This window comes from Elephas maximus, chromosome 16, assembly GCF_024166365.1.
Source record: "Elephas maximus indicus isolate mEleMax1 chromosome 16, mEleMax1 primary haplotype, whole genome shotgun sequence".
NCBI lineage: Eukaryota > Metazoa > Chordata > Mammalia > Proboscidea > Elephantidae > Elephas > Elephas maximus.
In genome coordinates, this window is record NC_064834.1 from 71,279,694 (window position 1) to 71,300,747 (window position 21,054).

Sequence of the window (21,054 nt, forward strand, 5' to 3'; positions counted from 1 at the left end):
GTTTTAGTTAATGTAATTATAGTATCACAATTGAAAGCTATAATAAAAAATTCAGATGTGTTATAGAAGCTACTGAAATTATTAGCAATAAACGGAATACATTATAGATTTTCACATGCAAATAAAAAAGCCAGCTTTGAGAAAGTTTGTTTTCTCCCTTGAACGGAATATGTTTTTTCCAAACCACATAATCACAAGTACTTGAGTCTTAGGCATTCACGTGGCCAGGGACGGCCTAACCGAATAGTTATGTATGTGTTCTTTTAAACCATGGGTTTTTTAAGGTGTTATTTTTTGAGCAGTTTTAGGTTATAGAAAAATTGAGCAGAAAGTCCAGAGTTGGCACTTACCCCCATCCCCTGTTAGTATCTTGCAATCCTGTGGTACATTGGTTACAATTGAAGAGCCAAGATCGATACATTGTTACTGCCTAAAGTTCATAGTTCACTAGGGTTCCCTGTTTGTATTGTGCACTTCTATGGGGTTTGTCAAACGGATAATGTCATGTGTACACCTTTATAGTTTCACCACCCTGAAGGTGCCCTGGGCGCCACCTGTACACCCCTCCCCCTCCCCTAAACCTCTGTCAGCCACTGATCATTTCACTGTGTGGAGTCATACAGTGTGTATTTTTTCAGACTAGCTTCGTTCACTTAGCAGTGTGCATTAAGCTTCCTCCTTGTCTTTTCATGGCTTGATAGCTTTTTTTTCTTTTAAATCACTGTACTCCATTGTATGGATGTACCACAGTTTGTTTATCCTTATACCTATTGAAGGACGTCTTGGTTGCTTCTAATTTTGGGCTATTATGAACAAAACTGCTATGCACATTCATATGTAAGCTTTTATGTGAATATACTTTCTCATTCCATTTTGGTAAGTACCAAGAAACATGATCGCTGGATCACATGGTAAGCCTGTGTAAAAATGGCGTGATGGAGCCATCTGACCTCCTCTGATTTCCAAGGGGGAAGGAGAATCAAGGTCAGTAGCCCAGGGCTGATTCCTGTGAGGCAGAGGTCAGACATACCTCCTCTTGTCCACCATTTTACAAATTCTGACACTAGCGGCTCCTCCCACAGCGTTCTCTGCTTCTCTGCTGAGTTTGATGATTCATTGCATTGGCCGCGCAGAACTCATAGACCATGCTCACAGTTATGGGGTTTATGAGGGAAGGAACAGGTTATAGTTCAGGATCAGAAATGACTCAGGTTACAGTTCTTTGGTCAGGAGACCCTCATCTCAGCCATGCCGGCAGGCAGACCTCTCTCTGGCCCTCAGCCTCTCGGCCTGGCCTCTGCCCTGGTTGGGCAAGTGTTACAAAGCTCTTTAGCTCTGTCAGTAAGTACCCAGAGGCACCCCACTGCATCAGCAAGTCTCCTGCCCAAAGGCACTCAGCCCTCTCGCTCTGGATTGGCAAGCCCCACTGCGGCTGTGTTGTGCGGGTCTCCTGGTTCCTGCCATCTCGAGCCACTGTTGCTCTTGCTGCTGCTGTGCTACCATCCCTCACTGTCTTAAGTGTTACAGCTTCTCTCTCTGTCTCCTGGGTCTAGTTGGTTCTTAACGCAGGGATCCCAGGTCCAAAGGATGATTTCCACTCCTAGCTCCTCTTTCTTGGTGGTAATGAGGTCCCTACTTTCTACCTCGGGGATGGCTCACTTGAAGCCTAGCGGAATGGTAAAACGGACCAGTCCCCTCATAAGGGTTCCATATACCTTATTTGCATGGGCCCACCCCCATGGGCATTGTGTGTAATTTATTTGCATAGTCCCACCCTCACAGGAGTGCCATATACCTTATTTGCATTATTAGCAAACTTTCCAATCCCTTTAGTGGGCCACAAGCACCTTATTTGTGTATTTCCACCCAGTCATTTGGTGGGACTTATAAGACCATGGCTAGAAAGGCCATATTAGAACTATCTGTCCTACCACAGCCTGTGTGTAACTTTGTCCTCCACAGTGCCTCTGTACATTTTACGTTGCCACCAGCCAGGAATGAGGGTTCTGCTGCTCTACATCCTTGGAAACATTCAGTGACTGGCGTTTCGGATTTTAGTTGTCCTAGGCGTAGAAGTGAAGAGACTAGATCAGGGGTTGGCAAACATTTTCTGTGAAGAGCTAGATAGTAAATAGTTTCGGCTTTGCAGGCCATTCAGTCTCTGTCACAACTACTCACCTCTGCCCTTGTAACACGAAAGCACCCATAGATGATGTATTTTTAAAAATCACTGCTCATCAGTGGTGATGAGCAGCTGCAAATGCAGCAGAGGTTTGGCAGGGATTGCCTCTCAACTTGCCTCTATTACCTTGTAAGCAATGTGTCCTCTGATGGCTTTGAGAGTCCATGGTGTTGTCGGTGTGGCCCCCTCCAGTTTTCATTCTCTGCAAGCTGTGATGGTGTACAGTCTCCAGGTAGGTTAGTGGGGAAAAAAGGTGGAATCACCTGAGACCAGTCCCACGTAAAGAAGACTCCCAGGTGTCAGGTTTTTAGGTGGTTCTCTTCTCATAAGTCTTTCTCTTCGGTATTTCTCTTTTGTGCTTTTCCCTAATTGATAGATCATTTAGAATTTCATCCATTTCTAAACCAAACCTCCTACTTCATATTCTTTGTTCTTGGAATTTCTGCTCCCTAACCAACTAAGAAGGAGCCCTGGTGGCACAACGGTTAAGAGCTTGGCTGCTAACCAAAAGGTCGGCAGTTCGAATCCACCAGCTGCTTCTTGGAAACTCCATGGGGCAGTTCTGCTCTGTCCTGTAGAGGTTGCTGTGAGTTGGAATCAACTTGATGGCAGTGGATTTTTTGGATTTTAACCAACTAGAAAGGGGCCCTGGTGATGTAGTGGTTAAAGCGCTCAACTGCCAACTGAACTGTTGGTGGTTCAAAACCACCAGCCAATGCGAGGGAGAAAGATGTGGCCTTTTGCTTCCGTAAAGATTACAGCCTTGGAAACCCTGTGGGGCAGTTCTACTGTGTCCTGTAGGGTCGCTATGAGTTGGAATTGACTCTGTGGCAGTGGGTTTGGTTTTTTTGGTTTTTAACCACCTAGAAGTTTTTATAAAATTTGATAAAATGCCCAAGTATACCCAGCATTAAGCAGTTTGCTCAGAATGATGCCCGTATGGCTTATTTTTTTCAGAAACTCTGGCGGCATAGTGGTTAAAAGTTATGGCTGCTGACCAAAAGGTTGGCAGTTTGAATCTACCAGGTGCTCCTTGGAAACTCTGTGGGCAGCTCTGCTCTGTCCTGTAGGGTCGCTATGAGTTGGAAATGGGTTTGGTTTTTTGTTTTTGTTTTTTTAAGTAGTTGCAGTTCTTGGAAACTATTGTGACTCTATCCCTGGCCAGATTTTAAGTCATTTTACTGCTGCCGTGAACCCTAATAACAAAACCAACCTGTCATTACATGGGGAGGTAAGAGTTTTAATTAGAAATAATTTCACATGTAGGATTTTTATGGTAATGTAATGCCTGGTGGCACGGTGGTTGTGCACTTGGCTGCTAACCTATGAAAAGCCAGTGATTCGAACCCACCAACCGTTCCACGGGAGAAATGACCTGGCAGTCTGCTCCTATACAGGCTCGTTATAAGTTGAAATCGACTTGATGGCACACAACAGCAACAAATCCCTAAGTAAAAGGTCACCTTAATATTATTTCTTATTTAACTTGTGTAATTAAAATTTAGATCTTAGCAGGAAAATCTTTTATTTTTTCAAGTAAATTTCAAACAGAAACAGGGTATTAATCTTTGTTTAATTTCTCTCTATAGAGGTATTGAATGGACAAGTTTGACTGGTTTTCTTTCTTTTGCCACCTCAACACCAAACAACATGGGATTAGTGAGAAATGAACTTCAGTTGGTTGATCTTCCAACAGGTTTGTGTATTTAGACTGTTAAAAAGATTTCAAATGTAGTTTGTCATATTGATCAAAGATGCTACTATTTATAAAACATGTTCCAAAGTACTTTCTTCCACCTTGGATTTTTTTCTTGTATTTTTACATATTCATTTTCTTATTCTGTAATAATTGCCCTAGAAATCCTCATCTTTGTTATATGGAAATTTTGTTAAAACAAGGGCATGGTACAACGGAATATCATTAACCTGAATAGACAGATTGTTAAAAAAAATTTGCCAGTTACTACTTTTAAGTGCATTGTTATATATTACCTAAAGATACATTTTAAAATAAATCTTTGTATTTAGACTTCATTAGAGTCTCTGTTAAAATTTTTGACCTTTGTAGAAAACTCTTCAAAAACTTTTAAAGGTTTATGATTGTTTTAAAATGCTCAAATTTGAAACTTTTGATAGTCCCTGGTTGACTGAATAGGGAAACTTATTTTTGGAGTTTGAAACCTTTATAATAGGAAACATTTCAATGAAGTATTTTGTTTGAAATTGTTAAAAACCCAGAACCCATTGACTTTTAAAATAAATAACTTGAAAACATAATAAGGTGAGAGTTTCTAATTATAGCATATGTGATGATGTCAAATAGATTTTTAACAGAATTATGGTGAATTTCTTTAAAACGGTGTGGCAGTATGAGCCTGTGTGGATGATTTTAACCAATAAGATGTGTGTATAACAAATAAGGCATATGGCTGCTTCATTATGCTCTCATAGGTGTGTCATTCTTACCTAATAGAGTATGTTACTGAACTTTAAGGAACCATCCCCACCTGTAGTTCAGTGCCACCCTAGTCCCATTGAAAGTGACCTCCCCAGTGACCCTTATCCCCAGATCCCTGATTTGCCAGCAAACTGGCACTGACTCTGTCTCTAGTTCCGTAGTAGCCCAGGGATAAAATGCTGTTCTCTGGTACCACCCACTAAAAAACAAAAGCCAAAAAGCCTGTTTGTTTTTTCTAGTCAGCTTAAGTTCAGGAATGTTAGATAACTTAAAACCTTTCTTTTACAGATTTATTTTTGAGAAACAAACTTGTTTTGTAGTAGTTACTATTTGTGTTGTAGTAGTAAGTGGAACACTTGAGTTCGTAGATTATAGGCTTACAGTTTTGTTTCCGAAGGAGGGAAGCAGACTAGTAGAGTCAGGAAAGACTTGGGGGGACTGGTGTATAACAGCGAGCATAGTGAGAGTCAGCTTGATGGCAGGGAAGAGCAAGGAGCATGTAGGCCTCGAGTTGTGTTTGGATTATTGAGTATATTCTCTCTCAAAGGCTGAGAAAAGGTATCCAGATATATTTGTTCAGACATAAGGTAGAATTTGCATTTTTTATTCAGAGAAAAACCATTTAGCTTCTTTGGCAGCTGACTCAACGAAATCTTTTACAGTGTACATGAACACTGTAGTTATCACTTCCCAGTTTTTTTATTTTTTTCACTTGCTAGTTTTAGCTTATAGAATCTTTTTGGTAGAATCATATCAAAATATTTGAGTTAAGTGTTTTGCACATAGGACAAGAAATCATTTTTTTTTTTAAAGAGTATTTTTTCTCACTAGTTAGTATTTGTAAACATGGAGATGTGTGTATTACCTTAAAACGAGTACTTCTTACAGTAGATAGTTGCTTTACTGTGCTTTGAAATTTTTGAATTGATATTACTGGGTTAAAATTGAATTATTTGAAAGAAACTCTCACCTTATTTGTGAATTATTTGAAAGAAACCGTTCCTTCAAGAAACTCTTCATAGATAAAAGTACACTTCATAAAATAGATATCTGAATACAAGTAGTATATTACTGGGCATTAGCTTTTAGTGCCTTTTTTGAGAATTGCTTTGAATTTAGATTATTAGAAACAGCTAAGAAGCAAACGAAAGAATGAATGGGAAGATAGAGGATAGAATTGATCAAGTTAGTTGGCATGGCTTCTTGTTTCTTAAATGTTTTATGTGCTATTTCACCTTCTTTGATGTTTACAACTAAAGGTAGGAGCATCGCTTTTCGCGGTGAACGTGGCAATGACGAATCACCCATCAAAATGATTAAAGTATCTCATTTGAAGTAAGTGATGACAGCCAAAAAAAAAAAAAAAAGCACCATGGTGTTATAATGGAATCTCATGAATGCTTTATCTTTCAGTAAGTGATAATATGCTAGAATGAATATAGTTTCTTAGTGATAGCAGATGGTGATGTATAGCCATATCAGAGGAAACATTTTGATCACAAAGCTAATTTGCTACCACTTTTAATTCCACACTTCTGAAAAGACGAGTTGGTAAAACCATTAACCCCGTTTGCTCCACTACAGCTAAGTTGATGTAAATGCGCATCGTCCACTCAGAAAATGTTCCTCGTCATCTGATGAAGTTCCCATGGCATTTCCACCACCGTATGGGTTTACTGAGTGAAAGAACTCATATTCTTTATTTATAATTTAGATCCATTTACTTCTAGCAATTTTTTTAGTGTTTTTGTTCCAAGGGAAAATATATGTAAAGTAGAATTATTAAAATGAAAACCAATCAGAAGAACAAAGAAATAAGTCATAAGTTCTCCAAAAGTTTTCAAAATTGTTTTGGTTTTTCTAGAATCTTTGTGTTCTCATATAAATGTTAAAGTCATCTTGTCAGTTTTTACCAAAAAAAGCTTTCTGGGACTTTGATTAGGATTAAATTCAATTCATAGATAATTTGAGAAAGAATTGACATCTGAAGTAATATTGGGTCTTCCAACTCATGAACATGGTATGTCTCTCCACTTATTTAGGTCGTCTTTAATTTCTGTCGGCGGTATTTTGTAGTTTTCACTGTATAGGTAGGTCTTATGCATCTTTTTTTTCTTATTTTTTAAATTTCAGTTTCTAGCTATTTGTTACTTCTACTCTGAAATACAATTGATTTTTGAATATTGATTTGTATCTTGTGACCTCATTAAACTTAATTATAGTGCTATTAGCTTTTTTGTTGATTTCTTGTGATTTTCTATATAGGCAATCATGTTGTCTGCAAATAGACATTTTTGTGTCTTTTTTTTTCCCAGTGGTTTGCCTTCCTTCACTGACTAGGACCTCCAGTACAATGCTGAATGTGAGTGATGAGAGCTGATACCCTTGCTCTATTGCTGGGTCTTACAGAGAAAGCATTCAGCTTTTCAACACCAACTCTAATGTTAGCTGTAGATTTTTTTTTTTATTGATGCTTTTTTTCAGGCTGAGGAAGTTCTCTTCTCAGTTTGCTGACAATTTGTGTCATAAAGAGGCATTAAGCCTTGTCAAACGCTTTTTCTACATTTATTGAGATGATCATATGTTTTTTTGTTTTGTTTTGAAGTCTGCTAATACGGTGAATCACATTGATTTTTAAATGTTGGAAACCAACTTTACATTCTTGGAAAAACCCCACTTGGTCATGATGTATTTCCCTTTTGATATATTGCTAGATTTGATTTGCTAATATTTTATAAAGGATTTTTGCATCTATGTTCATGAAAGATGTTAGTCTAGTTTTCATGTAATGTCCTTGTCTTTAGGTTTTGGTATCAGGTAATGCCGATCTGATAGAATGAGTTGTGAAGTATATTCCCCTCTTTTTTTTTCCTTGATGAGTTTTTGTAGAGTTGAGACTATGTGCTCTTTAAATATGAAGAATTCACTAATGAAGCCACCTGGGCTTGGAATTTATGGAAAGTTTTTAAATACAAATTCAGTGTCTTTCATGTATAGGGTTCTTCAGGTTATCTGTTTTTCGTTTGTTTTGTATTCTTTTTTAGAGTGAGATTTGGTAGTTGTTGTCTTTCAAGGAATTTGTTGATTTCACTGAAATAGTTAAATTTGTTGGTATAAACTTGCTGTTCTCTTATTATGCTTTTAATGTCTGTATGATCTCTGGTGATGTCTCTTTCATTCCTGATATCAGTAAATTATGTTGATCAATTTTATTGATCCTTCGAAAGAAACTGCTTTTTATTTCATTGATTTTTCTGTTTTCTATTTCATTGACCGCCACTACTAAGTTTTTATTTTCTTCCTTCTGCCTACCTTAGATTTAATGGGCTCTTTTCTGTTTTCTTAAGGTGGGAGCTTAGATGATTGAATGAAGATCTTTAAAATTTAATATAAACATTGAATGCTGTATAAACACTACTTGACTTTTGTTTTATTCTACAAATTTTGATAGAGTATGTTTTTATTTTAACTTAATTCATGTTATATTTTCTTTCCATTGGAATATTTATAGGTTAAACTTCAAAATATTTGAGGGATTTTCCAGGTATCTTCCTGTTGTTAATTTCGAGCTTAATTCTCTTGGGGTCAGAGAATATATCTTATATTATTTCAGTTCTTTTAAATTTAACGTGATTTGTGATTAATGGCCCAGAAGATGGCATATCTTAATGAATGTTCCATGTGCACTTGAAAAGATGGTGTATTCTGTGGTTGTTAATTAGAGCATTCCATAAATGTCAATCAGGTCAAGTTGGTTAATACTGTTATTCAAGTTTTCTAATATTCTTGCTGATTTTCTGCCTGTTTTTATATCAGTTATTGAGAGATCAGTGTTGAAATCTCTAAGCTAATTGTAAATTTCTTTATTTCTCTTTTGAAGAATTGTAGTTCTTGCTTTGGGTATGTTGAAGCTGTGTCACTAGGTGCATGCATATTTAGGATTGCTATGTCCTTTTGATGAATTGACTCTTCTTTTTATAAAATATACCTCTTCATCTTTAGTAATATTCTTTGTTCAGAAGTCTGTTTGCCTATAGTAATGTAGCCATGAGAGCTTACTTTTGATTAGCGCTTACATGGTGCATTGTTTTCCATCCTTCCACTTAACCTATCTGTATCTTTACATTTAAAGTTGTTTTCTTGCAGACAGTGTACGATTGGGATGTGCTTTCTATTTGACCTGACAATCTCTGTATTCTAATTGCAGTGTTTTAGTTATTCACGTTTAATGCACTTATCAGTATGGCTTGTGTTTAAATCTGCCACGTTGCTGAATTAATACATCTAAAACAATTGACTGCTTTATTCCTCCCTACTTCAAAACCTTTAGTGATTCACTGTTCACTGAGAAATAAATCCTGATGTGCCCTAACATGTCATTTAAAGCGTTTTATAATGTGACCCAAAATTATCATTTTAGCCTTCTTTCCCATGACTGCCTTCAGATACTCTGCATTTCAGGCACTGTGTTTCCCCAACACCCTGTGTCCTTTCCTGTCTTTTCGCATTTACACATTTGTAATTCTGTCTGGGATGCCATTTGCTTTTTGTCAAAATTAACCTTCCTTATCACAGTGAATCTTTTTAGCATTAACCAAATTCTGCCTTATATTATTCGTGCATATACTTTTATATGCATTTATATTAAATATAATAAAAAGTGTAATATATTGCATTTGTGTCATCCATCACAGTTTATTAAATTTTTGGTGTGTGCTATTCCATATTAATTTTTAACATTTACAGCATTTAATGAGATATATAGGACAGATATGATTAGCACCATTTTAAAGATAAGTGGAATGACACTCGGGAAGGTCACATGGCTTATTTGAGGCCACATAATTATCAAGTGGCAGACTTGGTCCTGAGCGGGAGTATTAAGTCCTCGGACGCACCAGGTACAGGGCTCTTCCTGCTCTGTCGCATTTCTTCAACGCAAGTGATTGTTTACTGATAATTTTCTAGTTCCTCACAGTGGTTATGTATAATCCAGGCTCAGTTCATGTTTGTTGAATTGCATTCATTGACTTCATTCAGTAGTTCCTCCAGGCTTGACAGGGAATAAATAAACTGACTTTTGTTGAATACCTATTGTGGTAGGATGATAGAAACTATAGTTGTTTTTTTTTTTTTAATTTTTGCCATAATCTACTGTTATGAATTGAATTGTGTCTCCCAAAAATGTGTGTCACCTTGGCTCGGCCATGATTCCCAGGATTATGTGATTGTCCACCATTTTGTCATCTGATGGGATTTTCCTGTGTGTTATAAATCCTACCTCTACGATGTATTTTTTTTTTTTTTTTACTGGGTTTTTCTATGATGTCCGAGGCAGGATTAGCAGCAGTTATGTTAATGAGGCAGGACTCAACCTACCAGATTAGGTTTTATCTTGTGTCAGTCTCTTTTGCGATATAAAAGAGAGGAGCAGGCAGAAAGGAGAGGGACCTCCGACCACTCAGAAAGTAGTGCCAGGAGCAGAGCACATCCTTTGGACCTGGGGTCCCTGAGCTGAGAAACTCCTAGACCAGGGACCTTCCTCCAAAGCTGACAGAGAGAGAAAAAGCCTTCCCCAGGAGCTGGCACCTTGAATTCGAACTTACAGCCTGCTAGACTGTGAGAATAAATTTCTGTTTGTTGAAGCCATCCACTTGTGGAATTTCTGTTATAGCAGTACGGGACAACTAAGACACCTACGTACCAATCCATTGAGTTAAATGGTGTTATTCTCAGGCCATATATGAGAAAATTGAGCCTCAGGAGCATCAGTGTAAGTGGTAGCGTCAGGATTTGAACCTATGCCTTTTCTCTTCTGAGCTGGTTTCCTAGCCTAATTATATGAGGATATATGTGCTCTCAAAGGTCATCTTACAGCTTTACCTTCTTATGACTGTTAACAAGAGGAGTTAAATGTTAGTTTAAATTCTGTGGGTATAGAACGTATCCTCTGAGTTCTCTAATTTATTGAGCTTTTTGTGCTAACTCGTGGTCAAAATTTTGCAAAAGGGCCTTATTTAGTGATTTTGTTTATTTTAGGCAGTATTTGGCAGTTGTATTCAAAGATAAACCCTTGGAGTTATGGGATGTTAGGACTTGTACCCTCCTTAGAGAAATGTCCAAAAATTTCCCTGCAATAACTGCTTTGGTAAGTTATAATTTAAGAACGAAATCATTTATAATGTATGTAATGTGGTAAATGTGTTTCTTTAGTTTGAATTGAAATCATTAATGTCATGTATTTTCTTGTTGAAAACAAAATGATGTAAATAAATGGAGATAAATCTTATTTTCATGAATGAGCTTACCTAATATTAGTGCAATTCTAATCCAGATTTCATTTGGATTTTTTGAGGAATATGAAAAACATATTTTAAAATGTTTATGAATGATTGAGGTTCCTGAATAGCTAAGTCATCCTTAAAAACGGGGAGTAAACATAAGAGGTGAGGCTGGTGCCCATCTGCTAGATATTAATGCATATTACAAAACCATAGTAATAAAAACAGTGTGGTATTGGCACAAGAACAAAAATGGACCAACGTAATAAAGAGCCCAGGACTAGATCCGTGAATATTTGGGAAAGTAATATACGATAAAGTAACACACAACTCAACGGGGAGAGGACAGATTGTTTACTAGACAGTTTTGGGGAAACTACCTCACTACATGGAGGAAAATACTGGATCCCTATATAATATCACATACAAAGGAGGCTGCCACCAAGACTAAGACCTAAATGTGAAAACATAACACTATAAAATTAATACAATAAAATATAGAAGAATATTTTTGTGACCTGGCAGGAGAGGACATCAGAAACTCAAACCAGAAAGAGAAAAAAAAAAAAAGAATTTGATCACTTCCAGCTTAATGGTTTTTATTCAATGAAGACGCCATTGTCAAAGTTAAATATAGAAGAGAGATTGGAAAAAGAAATTTTCCAATGTCTGACAGAACCAAGGGAGGGGAACGCCTACAAATCAGTAATGAAAAGATAGGAACCCCAATGGAAATGTGGGTAAAGTATGTGAAGAGTTAATGAATGGCAGAGAAACCAGAAAGGCCCATAAGCATTTGAAGAAATGTTCAACATCATCAGTTTTTAGAAGTGTGTAAAGTGAAATAACCCTGATACACCTTTTAGACTAGCAAAACTAGAAAGCCAGTGAGCAACAGTCCGAGGTTTAGGAGTCCTCGTGCACTGCAGGGAAGAATGTAGACCAGTGCCGCCATTCTAGGGAGCAAACTGGCAATACTCTGGCAAACACAGACTTATTCTGTGCTCCAGCTGTTAAGCATCTGCTGGTAAAGGACGTTTTACGAGGGTATTGACAGCAGTATTGTTGGTTATGATGAGAGTTTGGAGACAATCTGGGTGTCATCCGCTGAGAGAAGAGACAGATTAAAAAGTGGCAGCTGTACCCATGGAGCATTCCAAAACATCAGAGATAGGACTAAGGTGCATCATGTTGAGTGGAAAGTGTAAGACACAGAGTGAGATGCGTAACAGCGCTGTTGATGTAATCACAAATGCACGCGCAGTAACTTCACATTAAGAAAGAACGTACTCATATGGGAAAATATTGGTTTAAATGCATTACAGTTAGTGGTAGTATGAGGGACTAAATAAATAAAGCAAGAGGATTTTGTGGACCTATCCATGAAAATGGGCCACGATTGGAGGGGCATGCTTGTCTCAACCCTGTGCACCTAAGGGGGAGGTGGAGAAGGAGAGGCTTGTCTCCATGGGAGTAGGAGACAGCAAAATTGCGTTCATTCATTTCGTTTTGTGAATCAAAGCATCAAAAGGTTAGACCTCTCAGAAGTTTGCCATTAAACTTTTATGTTATTCAAATCTGCTACCTCAAGCTCCAATTAAAATACCTGTATATTTATATAAATAGGTAAAGCCTAACAAAAACTTTGTGACTTCTGTGTAGTAATAATAAGTAATACTGGGCATAGATTTTCTGGAAGGATGCTTTGACAGAAAGAAACCTGGCACTTGCCTTGGTCTGTCTTGTGTGCAGGAGTGGTCACCTTCTCACAACTTGAAGAGCCTGAGGAAGAAGCAGCTCGCTACCCGAGAGGCCATGGCCCGACAGACCGTGGTCTCAGATGCAGAGCTGAGTGTAGCCGAGTCATCTGTGATCAGGTACAGTGCACTGTTTCCTGCCATTGTTGTTTGTAATGTCATTATCATCGCTGGGGGCTTAACAAGTGCCATCCAGAGGCACCTGCTTTTGAACATACTTTGTTTCGTATTTTACTGTACACCCAGATTACTGAAAAGTTACTTTTATTATTGCATTGCTTCCTGCAGTCAATAATGTATGTAGTTACATCTACAAAACAGCATTCATTAGCGAATACAATTATCCTTGGTGCTCTTCTGTTCCATAACCTTCAGCTTCTTAAATTCAAGTGAAGGTAACATAAATATACAGGCAGACCATATTACCGTTTGTGGACGCCAAAGAAAATGGAAATTCTGAATTTAAGTCCTGTCCCACCAGTTTTACAAATAAAAAGCTTCAAAGGTAGTGATGGGTTGATGTAAGGCATCTCTTCTGCTGGTCAGTGTTCTGCAGCAGAAACAGAGCTAAGAGGATTCTTTCCTGGGTCCTGCTGTAGGGGGCAAACTGTCTTTCATTGTATGACTTTTTGAGAGTGATTTGTGTTTTTCTGTTATTGGTTGGGGAAAGATTAGTTTCAAACTTTTTTTTTTAATGGTTTTGGACCACCTATTAACGTATTTGGAAACCCTGCTGGTGTTGTGGTTAAGAGCTACTGCTGCTAACCAAAAGGCCAGCAGTTTCAATCTACCAGGCACTCCTTGGAAACCCTACAGGGCAGTTCTACTCTGTCCTATAGGGTCGCTATGTGTTGGAATAGACTTGACAGTGATGGGTTTGTTTTTTTTTTTTTTAATTAATACATCTCTATTTTGGGTGAGTTAATTAATTATAGGCAGCATTTTAAAGAAAGAAATATCTTTATCTTATTTTTCTCTGTCCTAAAGCTTGCTGCAGGAAGCAGAAAGCAAGTCTGAACTCAGTCAGAACATCTCTGCCCGGGAGCATTTTGTGTTTACTGATAATGACGGCCAGGTTTATCATCTCACTGTTGAAGGCAACTCGGTCAAAGACAGTGCTCGGATTCCACCAGATGTGAGTGCAACCCTGGATTAAATCTTAATCAGGAATCCTTATCAGAGATCTTGTTGGTTCCACATCTAGTGAAGCCACAGTTTAGTTGGGAAGCTCTCTTGGAAAACTTTAATGTCACAAGCTTTACTATTTGAGAGAGGTTATCAATGATTAAATGTATACCATACTGCTAGAGAACAGCATTGTACCTGTTTTAATTAAATACTTACATTTGCTACTCATTTTTATCCCCACAATAATCCTTGAGGAATTATCTCCATTTTGTCTCTCACGAAACTGAGGGAGAATAAGTAATTTCCCAACGTCACACAGCTTGGTTATATGGCAGAGATGTGTTTTAAACTCAGGTCATTGTGTCTGACTCCACTATCTGTCTTCTATCCATTTCAAGCTTTATCCTGAAGGATTTGACTTACAATCTAGTATTATTTTGGATAGTAGTAATCAGGTTGTAACTGTAAAGAGTATTATTAATATTTACTAACTTCTGTGTATCGTTTTCATGGCCTCGTGGAGTCCTTTAACTAAGGCTTTTGAGTTAGTAGTTTGTATCAGCATGCATGTCAAAAGCTGTTATTAACAATTTTTATTGACTAATGCAGATTGCTATGATGGTTAAATGTATGCATGAGATGATTTAAAAATATATATATGTACACACATATATGTTTAAAATTGCCATCTAAAAATGGAACTTTTAGTAGAATGTCAATCCCCATATTTTATAGGTAGCTTGGGGTCTCACAAGGTCATAATCAAAATGTCAGCTGGGGCTGGAGTCATTTGAAGTTAAATGGCCAGGAGGATCTGCTACCAAGGTGGTGGCCCGCTCACATGGCTGGCAGATTAACACCAGTTGTTTGTGAGAGGCCTCAGTTCTCTGCTTGGACCTCTCCGTACAGCTGCTTGCATGTCCTCACAACATGGCCACTGGCCTCCCCCAAAGCCAGTGAGCCAAGAGAGAGCGAGAAGGAAGCGTCAATGTCTTTGAAGGCCTAGTTTTCACATTATCCTATTGGTTACACAGATGAACCCTTCATTGTGGGAGATGACTACAAATGGGCATGAATACCAAAAGGCAGAATCAACGGGAGCCTCTTAGAGGCTGGCTTCCACATTTTACCAACTAAAAGCGTCCCCCAAACAGCCTTCACCACTTGGAAAAGTAGAAGCTAAAATGTGGAAGTGTTTTTCAACTGTAACAGACAGTAGACTTTCATTTTTCTTATTACATGGAGGAAGCTATATATGCGACTCGGTAGGTCTGAATCTGTGGTCTATTTTAAAATATCTCTAATATTGCCAAAAATTGCCAGTAGTTTGAAAGGATAAAAATAATAGTGTAAGTGTGAAAAGTTTTATGTTTTATAGGTATTTGTAATAGAAAAGTAACTTTAAGTGTGTAGAAAGAATATAGACTTAGGGTTCCCGTGTAGAGTAACTGACCTTTGGAAAGTCAGCTTGCTCTGCCTTTAGAACCTGGAGGGACCCCATCTGAGCTCTTCTGGCGCTGCTCTGAGCCCAGGCCCTGTGTTTTCTCATCACTTCCTACTTGAGATTAGAATGTAGAAACAATTCAATAGAGTTCGCGTTCTAATTTTTGAGATAGCAGTTTAAAATTTATGGACATTGTGGCACATGAGTCTTTTTTTAGTGCTTCCTTCAGGATAGTTGCATCCCACAGCTTTTAAGGTCCCATCTCTATTTGTGGAGACCTGAAGTCAGGATATGGCAAGTCTCTGTTCTTCCTGTCAAAAAAAAAACCCCAGAAACCTACTCCCATTGAGTCGATTCCGACTCATAGCAACCCTGTAGGGTTTCCAAGGCTGTAAACCTTTACAGAAGCAAACTGCCACATCTTTCTTCCACGGAGGTGCTAGTGGGTAAGAATTGCTAACCTTTTGGTTAGCAGCCAATCAATTTAACCACTGCGCCACCAGGGCTCCTGCTCTGCCAGCCAGACCCCTTTAATTCACAGCCAGGAGTCACTTTCTCCAGGAATGACCAGGTTAGTAAGGATCCAGCCACCAATGAATTTAGTACATACCTTAGAGCAGACTATTTTTGGGGAAAAGGCATTGAGCATCTACTATATAATATGTGGGAAATCGGTTTGGTTAATTATTTTTATTTTATGGAATTAATGTTTTCTAGTGACTAATGTTGAATTCAGATAGAGATTTTTTTGTTTGTTTTAATCCAATATTTGTCTTACTCCCACTCTTTCAAATGTAAAGTATTAAACATTCATTTTAAGTTGAAACTTTTCCTCTTCATTTCATCCCTAGGCGACGTATCAATGTCAAATGAGAATACTCTGCTGAGCTGGTGCTTTGCCTTTGTTCTCCCCTCAGGGTCATTTCGAGCTGTAAGGCAGCTTGCTTTGTGCCACATCCTCTGAAGGCACCCGGGTAGCTCCCTGTGGTTGGTTTCCCGTCGGTAGATACCTGGCTAGGAAGGTCTGGTCCATCTACTCAGGTGTATTAATATATCACATCCTAATTCTACGCTGGTATTGCTTTGGTTTCTGGGATAATTTAAAGTTTAGTACTCTAACTTTTAGAAGTTAGAAAGTAAGATTATAAAAGTTCTCAAGACTAAAAAGTAAATTTAAAGACAAATTCTTAATTAAACTTTCTGGTAGTATGGTCAGGGCAAAAAGAAGTAAGATTGTCTTGGAGTGTTGCTTCATATTACCCAGAATTTCATTTTTTTTAAATAACTTCTAGGTTTTTTTTTTTTTTTAATTGAATTCATTATAATAGTATTAATATTTAATTCAGTTTTTCTTTTGTTTCCTGACTGCCACTAGGCCCTGGTAGTACAGTGGTTAAGAGCTCAGCTGCTGACCAGAAGGTCTGCAGTTGAAACCCACTAGCCAGCTGCTCCTTGGGAACCCTGTGGGGTAGTTCTACTCTGTCCTGTAGGGTCACTGTGAGTCAGAACTGACTCGATGGCAATGGGTTTGTTTGTTTTTGTTGTTGTTAGTCTATTAGTGGTCAACTCGGCAGACTATTGGAGCTGTCCTACTCCTTCTGTGGATGCATGAAAGACTCACTATATAAGCATCCTGAGAGCAAAACACATGAATTTTTATATTGTACTCTAAATAAATGGCAAAAACAGGATTTCTGTCAATAAGCTGAGAAATAAGTGAGCTGTAAAATTATTATGTAATAGTTGGCATGTATTGACCGTTTACAACATGGCAGGCCTTGCTTTACGGCTTTATCTGCATAAATATGATGACACCGATAGCAGCTCCTACAGTTTCATGCTGTCACCCCGTTCCGTTGACGATACGGCCACGACTCAGAAAGGTGAAAGGAACTGGCCCCAAACACACAACAGTTGAAGTGGCAAAGCTCAGATGACAGCCCAGGCCCCTCAGTCTGCACTACACCCCACCTGCGCCTTAGCCAGTGCCGCCTGCTCCCGTCTTCACCCCGTGGTAGATGCACGGCCATGATGGGGTGTTTGCTTTTTTTGTACTTGATTTTCCTATATGTAACTTTCTTGCAAAGCTTTCTGTGAACTCAAGTTGTGCAAATGCCTTTAATCAGCAGCCTCTCTTCTGTAAAGTTCCAGAAGGTACTAATGCAGCTCTGGGTCCTTTTATCAGTGGAAAAATTGCTGTACAATTAGCCCTGAAACAGCTTTGAGTTCCCTCGAAATGGATTTATTTATCCTTTCGTGGTGCTTTTTTTTTTTTTTTTTTTTTTCGTGGTGCTAGGTAAGTTAGACAGGATGGAGAAGTTAAAGACAAGACCCATCTCTAGAAGGGTGTCTTTTCCTTTTATTCCTCTAAGGTATTTCGTCCTCAAAAGACACTCTTCCTCTCTAAAACTATCTCAAATAACTTACTGTCTGTCAAATTGAATTCTCCTGTTTCTTCAGAGTTTAAATTGATACGCGTGTAGCTCTTTCAACGCCGAGGTCTGTGAGAGTTTGATGGCATTCATGCTGAAACAAAACCCTTTGTAATGAAATCTTACCACAATATATTTATGACTTCATTATGGCCATTAAGTAGCAGCATTTTTGTTGTGATGTTTGTGTGTAGTCAGCTTGTGTTTGTTGTTGTCGTTTTCCAGGGAAGTATGGGCAGTATTACCTGCATCGCTTGGAAAGGTGACACATTAGTTCTTGGCGATATGGACGGAAATTTAAATTTTTGGGATTTGAAGGGCAGAGTATCCAGGTACGAGCCAAGAGTGGAATTTTATTTGGTTAAGGAAAAGCGCAACCTTTTGATTTGTATAAACATGGTTCCATTGGAGGCTGTGACTTGGAAAGTGTAGTTTGGATCAGTAGACGTGGCCAAGTATAGTTTGGCCCCTCAGGTCCCTAGTCACCCGAATTTGGAAGGAAGGACTTCTTGAACTGCCCTGGGTCAGTCATGGAAGACTGATCTGCAGGTGGTCCGTGTAGAAGAGCAGGGACACAATTCCTGCTGTCATCCAAGGACAGATCCTTTCTGTCACACGTCCCTATCCAGGAAGTGAACGATTCTCGCTTCATCAGGCCTTGAGAGAAACGGAAATAGGATAAGACTTGGAACACTGTTTCCACTGCCTCTGTTGCACCGAGTATCTTACTGGTTTTCTGGCTTGTGATTTTTGTTTGTCCTCAGAGGGATACCTACACACCGAAGCTGGGTGAGGAAGATTCGCTTTGCCCCTGGTAAAGGAAACCAAAAACTAATAGCAATGTACAATGATGGAGCTGAAGTGTGGGACACCAAAGAGGTAGGCCTGCTCCATGACAATGAAATAGACATGCGCTGCTGCTCACCTGGACTGTGGGTTTAAAATCCTCCTGATTTAGAAATGAAAACTACATAAGGGGTTTGCCAAGTTATTATGGCAAATTAGTTTCTCCTTTTTAAAAAATTTTACTTTTACAATATTTCTCTTCTAACGATGATAGCACAACAGATGATTTTTTATGTTATCGCTGTCTTCCAGACATTTAAAACGTGTCTGCACAAGGCTGCTCAGTTCTCAACTGGCAGTGGGCCTTTGCCGCAGGCACTGCATTTCCTTGACCATTTGATTCAGAATAATAAACAACTTCCTTTTCGCTTTGAAAGTGACAATCAGACTTACTCTTGAAGGTTCAGATGGTGAGCAGTTTAAGAAGTGGAAGAAATGTGAACTTTCAGATACTGGATGTGGACTGGTGTACGTCAGATAAAGTGATCTTGGCATCGGATGACGGATGCATCAGAGTCCTGGAGATGTCGATGAAGTCCACGTGTTTCAGGATGGAAGAACAAGAGTTAACCGGTACGGAACCCTAGCGAGAGGGTGCTTTGAAGCTTGTCTTTACTTGGCCACAGGCTGCTGTCTTCCGGGGATAGAGCTGTTTCACTTAGCTCATTTTCAAAGAATCTGAGTTTAAGAATACATGTTAGCTTAAATCTTGAGTGTTTCTGTCCCTGAGATACTGTCCTCTTTGTGACTATGGATGTGATTCATCCCCTAGCTCAGGTTTTATAAGTGCCCTTTCTTTACCCCCTTCTGAGTGGTTTGTCAACAAGAGGAAAGAACATGGCACTCATCAGAGGCCATGAAGCTAGTGAGGAGGGCTGCTGGTTTTTTAATGATGATCTGTGCACCTTTCGCAGCCGTTGATCGTTGAAAAGGCACTGCGGAGAGTGTCCCGAGCATCAAGAGTTTTGAAGCCTATCTTCCAGCTTGTTAAATGGCCAGTCAAAGCAAAATTAGATGATTCTAGTATCTTGCCTCTTTTTGTATGGTTGTTTTGAGATTTATTTTACCAAAATGAAAAATACTGTAGTAAAAAGAACCTCACATGTGACTTTAAAAAGAAGGATGGAAGGATTGTGAATGCGTCCCTCAGTAAGCGTGAAAGGCAGGCTTGTCCGATGGAACGCAGTGTTCATCCTTGGAAGATGCCGGTGAGGGAGGGAGGGAGGCGGACATTCTGGCCCAAACCGGCTGAACAGGGAGCGTCCTGCAGTAAGTGTGGCTCCAGGCATACCCGCAGTGTGCGCTCAGGGCTGTCTGAGCTGGGAGAATTTCCCCAAGACTCCTGTTCAGTACTTTACTGAACGTCAGCGTAAACTCTCAGAATGGCCTGGGAACAGTTCTGGAAATTGCCTTTGCCCTTACAGAGATAGCACGTGGTGCCTCCAGAGGCAGGAAGGGTTTGAAAACCTGCCCCTTCATGTGGTGTCTGTGTTTTAGGCACTACCAAGCTTCTTCCTAACGTTGGCTGGGCTGCCTTTAACTTTTGTCTCTGCTGACAACTCCACCCCTGCCACTATACCTGGGTCCCACCGCTTCTTAGCTACAGAGCTGTGATTGCCATTGAGGGGAGCCGTGCAGTCCCATGTCTGTCCCTGGGCACTGGCTGCCCCGCGGAGGGATCAGGACCTCCTCCCAGAAAAGGGTGAACATTGATAGGAATTTTCAACCTGAAGTTATTAAGGAAAAGTCTTTTTTTAATTTAGTTACTAGTTCTAAGCAAAGACATGTGCAAATATAATCTCAGTGTTTGAAAAGCTTTTCTTTCACCTTTAATTTAAAATTTGAAACTAAAAAGCTCCAAAGCCAAGGTAGCTTGTTCTTAAATTAAACTGACTACAGAATTGGAGCTCGTCATATTAAACCGTGTTTAACACTGTACCTGAATAGTTGGCCTGTAGCCAGATTTCAGATTGCGCTTTTAAAGTTTTTCTAATTAAAAAAAAAAAAAAAATCATTTCTACCCAAGTCTTCTTTGAAAATCTTTACTGGTGCAGTCTCAGCCAGAAAAGGAAAAATTTTAAAAACAATAATAGGGAAAGGTCAATAAAATTGTGCATACATTTCTCAAATTGAACTTTAACTCAGGACAGCACTTGATAAATGTTCAAGACTGAAAGGTTGTGGTGGCGTAAAATGCGGAGGTAGGAAACAGATGCCTGTGTTTACCTCCACATACAGGCAGTCTGGTTTTGGGAAAATACGTGTGATATGGTTCTATTCTGGGAAATCAGACTTTTGGCTTTTCGATGTGGGATAAAAATAAAATCAGCTAGAATCCTATGCATCGATACAGCAGTATTTAATTATTTTCTTCAGTCCTCCTCGATAACAATTAGAGAACATGATAATATATTGTCTCATACCTGTCCATTTTTATCAAACAGCTTAGATAGCCCGCCTTCCTCCTCTTCCTCCTGCCACCCCCAGTAAAGGGAGGGTCAGAGAGACCGAGGAGGTCAGAATCCA

The 21,054-nt window shown here is 39.0% G+C and overlaps 1 protein-coding gene across 4 annotated transcripts in view; it reads left to right on the top strand.

Annotated features, from left to right (window-relative positions):
* Nucleotides 1-21,054, top strand: part of WDR11 (WD repeat domain 11) — a 55,074-nt gene that overhangs the window by 23,199 nt on the left and 10,821 nt on the right. For all 4 annotated transcript variants that reach the window (XM_049855025.1, XM_049855026.1, XM_049855027.1 and 1 more), the window contains exons 12-19: nucleotides 3,772-3,878; nucleotides 5,900-5,975; nucleotides 10,680-10,788; nucleotides 12,674-12,798; nucleotides 13,666-13,813; nucleotides 17,908-18,014; nucleotides 18,447-18,561; nucleotides 18,930-19,101. In XM_049855025.1, the coding sequence (XP_049710982.1) occupies nucleotides 3,772-3,878; nucleotides 5,900-5,975; nucleotides 10,680-10,788; nucleotides 12,674-12,798; nucleotides 13,666-13,813; nucleotides 17,908-18,014; nucleotides 18,447-18,561; nucleotides 18,930-19,101 (959 nt within the window). The remainder of the gene's footprint in view (nucleotides 1-3,771; nucleotides 3,879-5,899; nucleotides 5,976-10,679; nucleotides 10,789-12,673; nucleotides 12,799-13,665; nucleotides 13,814-17,907; nucleotides 18,015-18,446; nucleotides 18,562-18,929; nucleotides 19,102-21,054) is intronic.